The sequence below is a fragment of the Microcaecilia unicolor genome, chromosome 6 (assembly GCF_901765095.1).
Source record: "Microcaecilia unicolor chromosome 6, aMicUni1.1, whole genome shotgun sequence".
Lineage (NCBI taxonomy): Eukaryota > Metazoa > Chordata > Amphibia > Gymnophiona > Siphonopidae > Microcaecilia > Microcaecilia unicolor.
Genome location: NC_044036.1, coordinates 5,459,546 through 5,472,907, shown reverse-complemented (window position 1 = coordinate 5,472,907; position 13,362 = coordinate 5,459,546). Strand labels below are relative to the sequence as shown.

General features: G+C 46.0%; 1 protein-coding gene and 1 long non-coding RNA gene across 2 annotated transcripts in view; one reads left to right on the top strand and one right to left on the bottom strand.

The window, feature by feature from the left end:
• The window catches only part of CFAP57 (cilia and flagella associated protein 57), a 457,479-nt gene that overhangs the window by 105,340 nt on the left and 338,777 nt on the right, over positions 1-13,362 (top strand). The window contains exon 6 of the mRNA XM_030205491.1: positions 11,626-11,778. Coding sequence (XP_030061351.1) covers positions 11,626-11,778 — 153 coding nt within the window. The remainder of the gene's footprint in view (positions 1-11,625; positions 11,779-13,362) is intronic.
• Positions 360-12,343, bottom strand: LOC115471702. Its single transcript, XR_003942400.1, has 2 exons — positions 12,305-12,343; positions 360-663 (listed from the first exon to the last, which is right to left on the bottom strand). It is a non-coding gene; the product is annotated as an uncharacterized LOC115471702 (long non-coding RNA).

Genomic DNA, 13,362 nt, shown 5'->3' with positions numbered 1-13,362 from the left:
ACACGTAGGTACAAGTTATCATGCCAAGTTCCAACATTCAAAACTTGTTTAAGCTGGTATACATTCTCAGGCACAATAAAAGGTAAATGTAGGAGAAAGGCAATTTCTATACGTTCCATATCAAGCATTAATGGAAGGGCCGTCCCTAAATGAAAGGCAGTCTGAATCTGAAAGGGTTCAAGGGGTAAACGGGTAATTTTAGCAAAGGCATCCCTAATAACCTCAGAGGGGACCAAATAAGTAGGTATGTGTCCTAGCATAAGATTACTAAAACTGGTATCTAATTCCCTAAATAAATCTTGCATTAGGTCCTTAATAGGGTGGATAGAAAGACGTTCATCATTCAAAACACCTTTAACTATGGACAAATCTTCAGTGTTTATTTCAATTTTGCGGGTATGCAAATTAACAAGAGTCACAGTATCTGCAATAGTTTTACCCTGGGCAATAAGCTGGTTCTGTTGGGATTGTAATTTTGTTTCAACATTCTTCAAATCTGCTTCAAGGGCTTTTATAGTATCTTGCAATTGACGTACAGAAATGGCATTAGCAACAGACATGGAAGCCAGGGGTATCTTGAAGGACAACTCCCGACTTGGGGCCAGGTTCGATCATCTTGGACAAGGATCCCATCAGCAGGGTGATCAGGATCACGGTCTGCATCTACAAAACAAAGTAAACAAACTATGCTGTGGTCTGGTTAGTGCAGTTCAAGTCATCAATACACATATCCGGAACAGAATGACTGGGATGACATGGTCTCAGCTGATTGATGTGGACCCACTTAAGGTTATCTTCACCTTGAGAATATTTTCTGAGGCAAATGTGGTAAGCCACAGGTGAAGCTTTTTCCACTATAGGGAAAGGACCATGCCAACTGGGCAGAAACTTATTTTCTTTTACCTTGTTTCTGACAAAATTGAAATAGAATACCTTGTCGCCAATTTGGTATTCATTGGAGGTAGTCCCTTGATCATAGTAGGCTTTCCTACCTCTAGCACTACTTTCCAAGTTCTTTTGAGGCACTTTGCAAATGTTGACGCAAATGTGTGACATACTCATGAGAGGAAGTAGCACTGGACAAGTTCACATCATTAGTCCTGTAAAGCAAATGAATTGGTAATACCATTTCCCTACCTGTCATCATCTCAAAGGGTGACACTCCTGTAGAACGATGGGGTGTGGCACGAATGGCCATGAGAGCCAATGGTAACTTCATGTCCCAATCCTTACCTGAAGATGACACGTACTTCTTCAGAATGGTGATGATGGTACGATTAGCTCTTTCCACTTGTCCTGAGGACTGAGGGCGGAAGGCAATGTGCAGTTTCACGCCTAGCATCTTCCACATGTGTTGGATCACTTCTGCGGTAAACTGAGATCCTTGGTCTGAATCCACTCGCATTGGCAAACCCCACCGGCTGAACACATGATTCAGTAGTAAGGTGGCCGTGGTTTCTACGGTGCAGTTGGGTGCAGGTAGGCACTCCACCCACTTGGTGAACATGCAGGTGACAGTAAGTATGTACTTGTTGCCTCGGGTGGATCAAACCACAGGTCCAACCCAATCGATCTGGATATCTGACCAGGGCATGGCAATACCCTTCTTCCTGAGTGGTGCTCAATGTGACAGCGAGGATGGCTGGAAATGACAACAGGTCAGACAACCTCGAGTATACAGCTGCACATCCTGACGCATGTGGGGTCAATAAGCCTGTTTCAAGGTCTCATAGGTGATGCCTTCCTCTCATTGTCCTGCGCATGGTTCATCATGAGCATGTTGCAACATGATGCCATGATATGTCTGAGGCACAACCCATTGCTCAATGCCATGCTTACTCGTCCAAATAAGCAGGTCCTGGCGGATCTTGAACTTCTCTCTGGATGTGTAGAGTATCCTCAGTTCTTCGGCACGACACTCCTCTTCAGTCAATGGATGTTCTTGCGGATTCTGGATGTACTCATAAAATCTTCCAACTACTGGATCTGCTTTCTGAGCCATGACAAGATCAAAGGATGGGACTTCGCTGCTCCACTGGAACACTGGAGTCTCATTAGACTGTTTTGTTTGCCGTCGAGTGACAGCATGAACTGCCAACGTCTCAAACTCTGAGAACTGCCATAGTTCTCCTGTAAGCGCACCTTCCTTCGCAAGTAGATCTGCCAGATCATTCCCTATCTTATCGGGACTATCAACCTTTGCATGACCCTTGACCTTCTTCCAATAGATGGTCATGTCATGGTCCCGTACAAGTTGATCTAAGGCCAGAATCAAATTTCCATGATGTACTGGCTTCCCTTTAGAGTTTAGCATGTTGTTCTGCTTCCAATTGGGTAGATGAGAGACAAAGTTCTGTCTCACATAATCTGAGTCAGTGCATATGACTAATTCCCTAATTCCTTTCTGAACTGCAGACTGTACCGCCACCAAAACTGCAACTATCTCAGCATACTGGTTCGTTTGTGAACCCAAGCTGTGCTTCAACGACTCTTCAGGAATGGTTGGGTTCCATACCACTTCCACACCGGCAACCAACTCATGATCTGCATCACGGCGGTAGGCACAACCATCCACATAGACTTTGGGCATGGTAGCACAAATCTTCTCATCATACAGGTGGTGTCGATGAGGTTCTATCTCTTGAGGTGGAACATCTGTTTCAGGAATACCTGCAAGGGAATCATGTCCTGCACAGTCATGCAGGTCAGCCATACATTGGGCTACTACATTACGATGTTTCTGAACATACCTTACCTCTAGAGGCCATCCTTGAAGAGCCAACGTCCAGGATACTATCCTACTGTTGGATACCCGAACAGATTTGATTCGGTCGCTACCCAGGAAACTAACGATTTGATGACAAGTTTCCACAATTAGCTTCTCCCCTTGGATGTACAGTAACTCCGGAAATGTTGCAGAGCCCATACCGTGGTCAACAAAGATTTCTCACAGTCTGCATACTTCTTTTCCACATCGGATAGGCCTTTGCTGGCATAGGCCACGACCCGCTTATCAGAATCATATTTCTGATATAAGACAGCACTCATGGAGTGATTGGAGTATCCCAGGTCAATATAGAACTCTCGCCCCCCCCTCAGGGTATGCAAGGCATGGAAAGCAGCTAAGCTGATCCTTCAGCTTCTGCATAGCAGATTCCTGCTCTGGACCCCAAGTCCAGGGTGCATCTTTCTTCAATAACTTGACCAAGGGTCGGGTGATCTCCGCGTACTCATCTATGAACTGTCTGGAGTAATTGCAGATTCCCAAAAAGGAACGAAGTTCTGTGAGATTGGTGCGTTGTTTCAGCTGTTGCAAAGCCTGCACCCACTTCTTCTGAGGTCGCAGACCCTCAGCAGAAATTTCGTACCCTAGGTAATTCAGAGATTTCTTGCACCATTGTTCTTTGGCCAGGGTCAGTTTAGCTCCAGCATTTGTCAACTGTCTGAAAACGTGCTCAATCTCTGACAAATGTTCTTGAATGGTAGGGCTTTTGATCAGAATATCATCCACATAGACTACAGTTCCTCGAGCTTCAGCATCTGGAAGTGCTTTGTGTAGAAAGATGTTAAATTCAGCAGGGGAATTGAGTAGAGAGGTGTGGTAACCGTGTTAGTCCACTCTTAAAGGTAATCAATAGAAATCTAACAAAATAAAACATGGAAAATAAAATAAGATGATGCCTTTTTTATTGGACATAACTTAATACATTTCTTGATTAGCTTTCGAAGGTTGCCCAAAGGGAGTTCTGTTCCATATATACTGTTTCTTCCCAAAGGTGAAGACCAGTTTATACTGATCATGTGGATGTACAGGTACGGTCCAAAACCCTGATGCCAAGTCTAAGCTGGTGAAGTAGTTAACCCCTTTAATGGTAGCAAGACTCTGATCCAGCGGAGCCATCAGCCACCTGGACAACTGTACCCGCTTATTCAGCTGACGGTAGTCCAGTGCAATTCTCCAGCTGTTGTTCTTTTTCAAGATGGGCCACAGAGGGGAGTTGTATGTGCTGTTGTACCTAATGATGCCCCTGGCCTCCAAGGTATTGAGAATCTCTTGCACGGATTCATAGGAAGCCAATGGAATCTTATACTGGCGCACAAAGACAGGCTTACTATTTGGTTCCGTAGGCACTCTGGTGATGTGCTGGTCTGTAAGGCCACAGTCATACCAGTCTACAGCAAAAAGTTCCTTGTATTTGTATAGCAACTCAGTCAACTGCATCTTCTCTGTGTCAGTAGTACAAGCATCAGCCTGTTCCACTTGATCTTTCACCATAGCATCAAACTCTGAGAAAGACTTGTTGGATGGAATTTCCACCTGTTCTTCAATGTCCTCCTGCAGAGATGAAGTTTCAACCGCATTCACCATTCTAGACCTCTGGGGTAGAGGCATCCTTCTGGACAAAATCAGGAAGTCGTCTTCCAACTGCACTTGTGAACCCGTTGCATCATACGGCCAAACAAACTCTAGAGAGATGAGGCCCCTGGGAGAGGTAAACAGACATTCAGGTGCCCCCCCCCCCCCCGGCAGGTGTTCCAAAAGGAAGGCAGCCTGCCAACAATGGGCAGACTTACCTCGACATCAGGAAACGATTCTCCCACCAGAAATCCAAAAGGGTCTCCTGCAGACACTTCAACTTCATCTGACTGCGGATTGGTGACCAACAGGTGAAAAGAAGCACCAGTTAGCTCCAAACATTGCAGAACACCGGTGGACAACCCTAGGTCATGAAAATGAGAATGAGGGTTGAAGAACACCACTTTGTCCAACAGACACTGTCCCTGTGCAAGGGATGGAAAAATCCCTCACTCTTGCCGAAATGGTCACATCTTTATCACAGACGACTTCACAGACCTGGGGTATGGTCTGTCCAGACTTCAAGCTAACAGGCATGGCTTCAGATTCCACGGGGCTACCATCAAGTCTACTCAACAAGACCAAGTTCACCAGATCCACATAAACTCCCAGTCACACAAGGCAATCAGAGCCCAGACAAGGGCTGTTGTAGGCCTTTGACAACAGAGAAGTGGTGGGTGAAAGACTTTCGTCCCACAGTCAAAGGCACCACAAGCATCTTGGCACCTTGCCCAGGTACCTGCACAGAAGTGGGAGAACACTTACTGAAGTGTAGTTGCACAGACTTGCGAAGACAGTAAAACAGAGTGTCACTGATGAAGGAAACATCGCTAGGCAACAGCAACGTGGACTGAAGTGTTTGGATGTCAGCTATCTGGACAGGAATGGTATAAGCATCATCCTTCTGTTGAATGTCCGTCAACCTGCGAGGATGCGGTGGGTCAGGACTGGAAGTGGATTCAGTGATCTCTTGAGGTATGTCAGTAGCATCATCTGGAGAGTCATTCGCCGTAGGCGAGTTATTCAACACAATCTCCAAATTGCCATCATGTAGGACGATGTCAGCTGTCCGATCAGTCTGGATTTGGATTACTTCACCACGCTGTTCTTCCCCCCCCTGGTGCACCACTCAACTGGATCTCGCAGGTGAGTGGGTCTTCTGTATTCTGGAAGTGAATTCGAATTGGGGAGTCCCTAAGCCCCACAGAGCTGGAACCACTGACTCTGCTCATATGTCTTACTTTCCCATAGGGAAGGGGACCTGAGACTTGGGCCCAGATGACTTCATGGCGATAATCCAAATCAGTCCTCAATCCCTTCAGAAGATCATTTCCAATTAAGAATTCTTCACCAGCACTGGTAGTAATTATGGCAGGGTGTTTGACAATCATCTCGCCGAGCTGCAAGGAAAGCCAAACCCATCCCACAGTACCGATGCTCTGATTGCCATAGGCCACCAGTGACAAGTCACATGGAGTGACGCGCAGCACATCCCTACCTCCCCCTAGAAAAGCCTCAAGTTTCTGAAACATGCCCTGGGTGATCAATGTCACCTCTGAGGCGGTATCCAGTAGACCCTGACAGGAAAATTTCTGTTGAATCAACAGATCTAAGGTATATCTGTACCCTTTAGGAATAAGTTTACCAAGAAAATACCTGTTTTCCTCATTCAAGTCCTGTAAGAGAGGCCCTTTCGGGTTAGAGGGCTGGGCATCAGCCTTGGTCACGGAGGACTCCTTACTGATGGATAACAAAGCATTCACATGAACTGTGGACAGGGGTGGTGGTGAAGGAGGGTCCGAGTCTAGTCATGCCAGGTCTTCCTCGGAAGAAGCTGGATCCCCCAAGATTTCAACGGACTTGACACTCGGCCCAGTCACGGTAATCGGCCCGGGAGACTTCTCCATGTGCTTCGGTAAGTTGCCTCCTCTCTTCTGTGAAGTGGATGGCTGGGGTGCGATTTCAGAATTTGTTCGTTTGAATTGCGCCAACAATTGTTCAATCTGGGCTTCCTGGGTCCGGATCTTCTCCGCCGCCCACTTTCTCCTGTTAGAACGCTTCCATTTCGGATCTTGTTGTTGGCCCTCCGGCGCAGTAGGAGGCACGGTGCCCCTTTGCTGGCGAGGTTGGATATTGCCACCCCGGGCGGGTATAGAAGGACTCGACATCTTTGTCGCGTGCTCGAGGACCTTGGCATACTGTCAGGCTTCTTCCCCGGGAGCACTGGGTTCGTGAGTCCTTGGACCCACTACCGTGGAGCGGCAGTGGCAGGCAAGATCACCTTCAAGGTAGAGATGAGACAAGACTGGACCAGAACCCCGGACTGGAGTTCTACACAGGAATACACGGAACTGGAACGCACCGGACGGGTGCGCACTGGAGTGGAGCCCGCTGGACTGGAACACACTGGAGTGGCCCCACTGGACTGCAACATACAGGAGCGGAACCCACGGGACCGGAACCCGCTGGACTGGAACACACTGGATCTAGGCTTCACCTACGCTTAGCCGCCTTTCCCCGAGGGTTAAATCCCCAGGTTCAGGCAGCCGGCAGGACTTACAGGAAAGACCGGAACTGGAACTTGCAATCAGGAACAGCAGGAATCAGGATCCAGAAGTGCCCCCAGGCACCTAGGTGAAAGCAAGGCAGACAGGCAGAGCATGTCCGGGTTCCGGCAGCAGGCAGGTTCAAAGCAATGGTCAGGTCAAGGAACAAGACTAAGGCTGGAGCTTCAGTATCAAGGAGTACTGGCAACAGACTGAACAAGGGCTGAAGCTTCAGAGGCAAAAGAAACACACACGGAAAACCAGCAGGCTAAACACAAGAGGACTAGTCAACTGTACATAAGCTAGTAGGAAAGCTATGCCCAAGCAAACCAGTCATACACAAGAAACATACACTAAGCAAACACAGGAAAGCTGTACACAGGCTGACAATGCAAAGCTGTGCCCAAGCTAACAAGTCATACACTGGAAACATACACAGAGCAAACTCAGGAGAACTAGTAAGCTATACACAAGCTAACAAACAAAGCTGTGCCCAAGCTAACAAGTCATACACTGGAAACATACACAGAGCAAACTCAGGAGAACTAGTAAGCTATACACAAGCTAACACACAGAGCTGTGCCCAAGCTAACAAGTCATACACTGGAAACATACACAGAGCAAACTCAGGAGACTTAGTAAAGCTATACACCAGCTAACAAACAAAGCTGTGCCCAAGCTAACAAGTCATACACTGGAAACATACACAGAGCAAACAATGTAGCAGTGAACAGAGCACTCCACATACCAGGGCCCTTAGACGAAATGCAAAGGCAAAGGCTGTAGTCTCTTAAGTGATTAATAAAGCCCCTCAACACCAGAGGCACAGCTGCAGCAATCACCTTGCATCCAAACAGAGGCTTGACACACAGAGAAGTCAGCCCACAGGAAAGAACAGCGGGAGCCATCTTGGATACTGGCATAGAGGAGGAGGCGGAAGCCATTTTGGAAGAGGCATAGCCCACACAGGTGAGGTTCAGTAGGGCAATCAGCACACAGAGCCAGAGAGAAACTAAGACAGAGACAGACACAGAGACAAGCAGAAGCCAGCACAGCCACTGACTCCCAGAAACAGGGTAAGTCTGAGGGTGGTCACGGCCACAGACGTGACAATCTTGTTTTCCAGAGAAAGCGTGGATGTAACAGCACAGACGCTAGGTGGAGCCGCTTTGGAACGATTCTTAGAACCTACATTGGAGGCAGTCGCATTGGGCTGCGCGTGACATATATCAAAAAGCTCCTTTGCCCGCTTTAGCAGAAGGGAAAAAGGTTCTTTTTGCTTTCCTGCTAAGGACATTTTCATTTGGTTGGGCAGACCTTTCACAAAAAGATTTCTAAAATCCCCAAATTCAAGCTCTTTGCCCTCTGGGTCCGCCCCCCCTTCATAAAATGCTTGCCTCAGGCGATAGGACCATTCATGTGGACTCTCATTCGGACCACAGCGCATATTATATGCCGCCCTCTTGGCCTTGGTGGGATCCGCAAATAGTCCATACCGCTTCTTCAAAGCTTGTTCCACTGTGGATAGATCATTATTCTCAGCTAAGATAGCCTTTAAATACGTTTGACACTCAGTCGCAAACGTCCACTTCAGTAAAGCTCTTTGATCTGATTCGGCAAGCACCTGTAAGGAGTTAAAAAGGTCATGCATGCTATCCAGGTGAGCATGTATTACCACCTCAGAAGATTCTTTAAAAGGTGGAATCATAGCACGAAGTGTTTTCATTACTTGTGAGTATTGGTCCCTAGATAAAGGAGTAACTTTGGGTGTCTGTGTAGAATTCCGTTGCTTACCAGTAGGGGACTGAAACAGTCGTGCTGTTGTACTGCTAATGTCATCAAGTAGTGCCGAGAGATGTGACCTTCCTGGGCGGAGCCTAGGCCCAATTGTACCAGTACCCTCATCAGGTGACACAGTATTCTGTGACCTGACTAGGCGGAGCCTCTGACTAATAGCATCAGTGTCCTCATCGGGGGTACATTGTTCCGTGACCTGACTGGGCGGAGTCTGTGCTCCGGCATGCTATCGAAGGTCTCCGGAGCTAGAGTACTGTACCACGGAGGAGCTGTCAACTGAAAAGGGTTAGGCTCCAGCTCTAGTTCATGTCTTGGGAACCAGTCAGGCAATCTATGCTGTACCAGCAAAGGGCTGGGTGATCTAGAATCATCCCTATTCTGCAACTCCATTGGTATAGCAGTATCATTATCCCCTGAGTCGTATACCTCCTTCCTGACCAGATCTAGGTCTCCTTTATGCTGATTTAATGCCTTTATACACATCTCTTTATCCTGTAGAGCCTGGGATAACTGCAGTGAAAGCGTGTTGTTTTTCTCCCATGACTCCACCAGTTCCCCCTCGGCCTTGTGCAAAGCCTGCCGGGCAGAGCTCAGACTCCCCTTTTCCTGCTGCAGCTCCCTACGCAAAGCAGTAATCATATCCTGATACTTTTCTCTCTCTTCCTGTTGCCGGGAGTGAGAGTGATCAGCTTCTTTCTTTCGCAAACTTAAAGTTTGCATCATCTCCTCTAATTGATATGATTTGGAAGCAAGGGAATCATTTTTTTTGCCTCATTTCATTCTGCAAGGATTGGGCAGTCTGTTCCCACTGTATTCTTTCTTTATCTAGAGCAGCGCATGTAGCTTTAAGGCCCACACAATCGGAACATGGAACATTTCCCTGAGGATTTTCAGAACCCCCCCCCCCTCCTCCAGCCATTGCCTGAGAAGTGATGCTCTCTAACCTCAATTGTAAATCCAGTTGTTCTGTTTTTAGAGCATTAACCTCGTCCCGCAACTGCTGGAGTTCAGTTTGGAGGTCAGAGCGATTGCAAGCTGCACTTTCATTCCTGGCCAGCAGGGTGCAGGAGAACTCCACTAATGCTGGCACAGTCAAATGAGATTTAACCTTCAACACTGAGTGCAATACAGCATTATATGCTTTTTGACTTTCTGGGCTGTTTTTCTGAAATAAGGACAACATAGAACTCATCGAGCCCTCTGTGAGGGTTTATGATTGCCCGTCTGCGACCAGTGCATCAAAAACTGCTACTTCAAGAGGAGAGAACATATTGCTAGGTGATGTCATACTGAAGAACGGAAAGCAGCTAGCAATTAACACAGCTAGTACAAAAAAAACCGGCTCACTGCTAGGTCGTAAATCTGGCAGACGCAGCAGATTTACGACTACCAGAGTCTGGCATGCTTCAACAGACACTTCCCGGTGAACACACAGCCAGAGAATGTAAACACAGAAGTTCAGAACTATACAGCTTAGGATTGCTTTCTCTCTAACAGCAACTAATATATGGGTCTAAATGTTAGTCAAATGAATGACATCCCGGACGAGCCCCCATTTTGTAGGTGTAACTAAATAATACTTAGGATAACAGTTACCCACAGATTACTTATCCCAAGGTTCCTAGCTCAGCCTAGGGGAATATTATACAGAACCTTGGATCTGTCACCTTGCCAGATGTTCCACAGATGAAATATATATATTTCATTAGGTAATAAGAAAATAGAAACACTCTGCATTGGCTATATGCAATAGAAATATCTCTTACTGATAAAAGCACTACCAAAATATATTGTCTACACTATAATCTGATTATCCTGAGACTAAGTACTGTAATGATTAGAACAGTACAACTGATATCCTAATAATCCTTACGAAAACTTATCACATCTTATGCAAAATACAAATTAGCAGCTTATTCTCTGACCACGAGCTGACTGGAGCAGATTCTCCTCAGACGCTATCTCATATGTCTTTGTCTTAGATGTCGTTCAGGTCTCTCTCTGCAGGAAGCAGGTTTCCATCCCTCCCTGTTGTATCTCAGAGCCAATATATCTGCCACACGTATTTGCACCAGTTATGCAGGTCACAAGGTTGTACTAAACACAGTCTCTGGCTCAACCCGAGCCTTGCTGGATTTCGCAGGTCCTCTTACCAATTACCCCTCCTCCGAGGTTCTCCGACTTACTAACTTTCTTCAGTTCCCGCTGTCTCAGTACCTCTCGGTCAGGTGACAGCCCGGACCAATCATGATCTCGTCCAGTTCAGTACATGGGCAAGAAGTGTTCTTTGTTTTATGACCTTGGAAGTGGTAACTTCTGGTGCTATGGGTCTGACTCCCTTCTCAGCTTCTCAGGGTGTTGGAAGGGGGTGGTTGGAACACAGAATGTCCTTGGCTTCAGTGAATCTGCCAGTGTTTTTCCACATGCTGAAGCTGGATCTTGCTGACACAGTAAGGTTCAGGTCAGAGGTTGTAGCATCCATCTTGTTTGTAACAGGATGCACTAGGCTTGTATGAACCAAAGCCATCACAGGTAAGATCACAGGGAAATACCCCTACAGTGTGGCCATTGATCCTCGTGTCAGGGAAAGCTATATTACTCACCAGTGATAGCAAAAGGTTGGTTATTCACACAGCCCACCTATCTCTTACTGCTAGTTGCTCTCCTTTTTTATTTTTCTCTTTTTACCATTTTGAACATAAAATAGAAAATTGTAGGGTCACTGGTGTGCAGGGAATTCTGGTCATGCTTGAAAATCTTTCCAGGATTTTCTAGGAGGCTCTGGTACTCACCCCACCTGGTACTTGTGAACAGATCATGTAATTTATTTGTTTGGTTGGTCTTCTGTCATCAAAGTATACCTGAAATGGATCAGCAATTTTGCTCTCTGGTCTGAAAAGTTACTTTGGTTTTCTTGCTGCACAGATTCCTCAGGACCAGCACAGCAGTGACCCAAGTCAGTCGGATCAGCAAGAGATTGTCTGCATGTGCTTGAGTCCCTCTGAGGAGACTCTAGTAATTAGCACTCAGAATAGTCAACTTTATAGTATTACCCTATCATCAGCTGAGATGGGTAAGGTGGGTTCTCTCTTATTCCTTTCCCAGTCTTATATGTTGTGTTACATCAGGTCTTATAGTTTGCCAAAAGCTTATTCAGTTCGAGGCAGATCACACTAATTAAGAGGTCAGATCCAATAGGACTCATTTTCAAAAGAGAAAAACGTCTAAAATTTGGTATAAAGCAGCATTTGGACATTTTTCTCTCCAAAACGTCCAAATCCATATTTTTGAAAACCATTTTCCAGATGTTTTTCTATGCTGTTCATCTGTAGTACGCCCAAATCTCAAAGGGGCATATTAAGGGCAGGATTTTGGCATTCCTAAGACCTGGATGTTTTTCAGCCATAATGGACCTAACAAAAACGTCCAGGACTAAAACTAAGATGTTTTTGAGCTAGACCTGTTTTAATAATGACTAAGCCACGAAATAGTTCCCTAAATGACCAGACGACTACTGGAGGAATAAAGGAATTACCTCCCCTTGCTCCCCCAGTGGTCACTGACCCCCTCTCACCCCCAAAGATATAAAAGAAATAGTACATACCAGCCTTTATGACAGGCTCAGATGTTATAGCCAGTCCTGTTAGAGCAGCAAGCAGGTCCCTGGAGTAGCCTAGTGATGGGTGCAGTGCACTGTGGAAAAGAAGGGGACCCAGGCTCATATCCCACTATTAACTGTTACATATGTGGTGGAATGTGTCAGCCCTCCAAAACTCACTAAAACCCTACTGTACTCACTTATTGCAGTGGGTTTGGAGAGCTCAACAGACAAGATAAGGGAGCAATGGTGAAATTTGTACCTGGGAGCTTCTATATGAAGTCCACATCAGTACCCCCTAGGGTGCCCCATTTCTCTCCTGGAATGTCTGTGTGGCCAGTCTACTAAGAATGCTGGCTCCTTCTACATCCCAATAGCTTGATTTTGTGTGTTTTGCTCTTGAACATTTTTTTTTTGAAAATGGACCAAAAAGATAAATGCACAGAGCACAAAAGCATCTAGCATGTGGCCATTTTTGAATTAAAAGATAGACATTTTGCTGTTTTGAAAATTGCTATATTTGCTGCTCTAATTCTGGACGTTTTGAGCAAAATGTCCAAAGTCAGACTTAGATATCGTACTGAAAATGCCCCTCAACATGTCTGGGAATTACAATAACAACACTAAGGGAAACAATCCACAATAACCAGACTACCAGTCTAAACCAGGGGTAGGCAACTCCGGTCCTCGAGAGCTGCAGGCAGGTCAGGTTTTCAGGATATCCACAATGAATATGCAGGAGATAGCTTTGTATACCATGGAGGCAGTGCTTGCAAATCTATCTCCTGCATATTCATTATGGATATCCTGAAAACCTGACCTGCCTGTGGCTCTCGAGGACCAGAGTTGCCTACCCCTGGTCTAAACCAATGTGGATCTATTATACACCATAAATATAGCATCAGTTTAATGAAAGAGAGGAAAAAGGCCTCAGAAGTTTGTGGTTCGCCATAAGCATACAGCACCCTGCAGACAGTCTTCAATCATTGGCCAAAAAACCTCATCCTTCCTACTTATATCATTATTACAATTTTATTAGTTTTTCAATTGTCACAACTTCATAG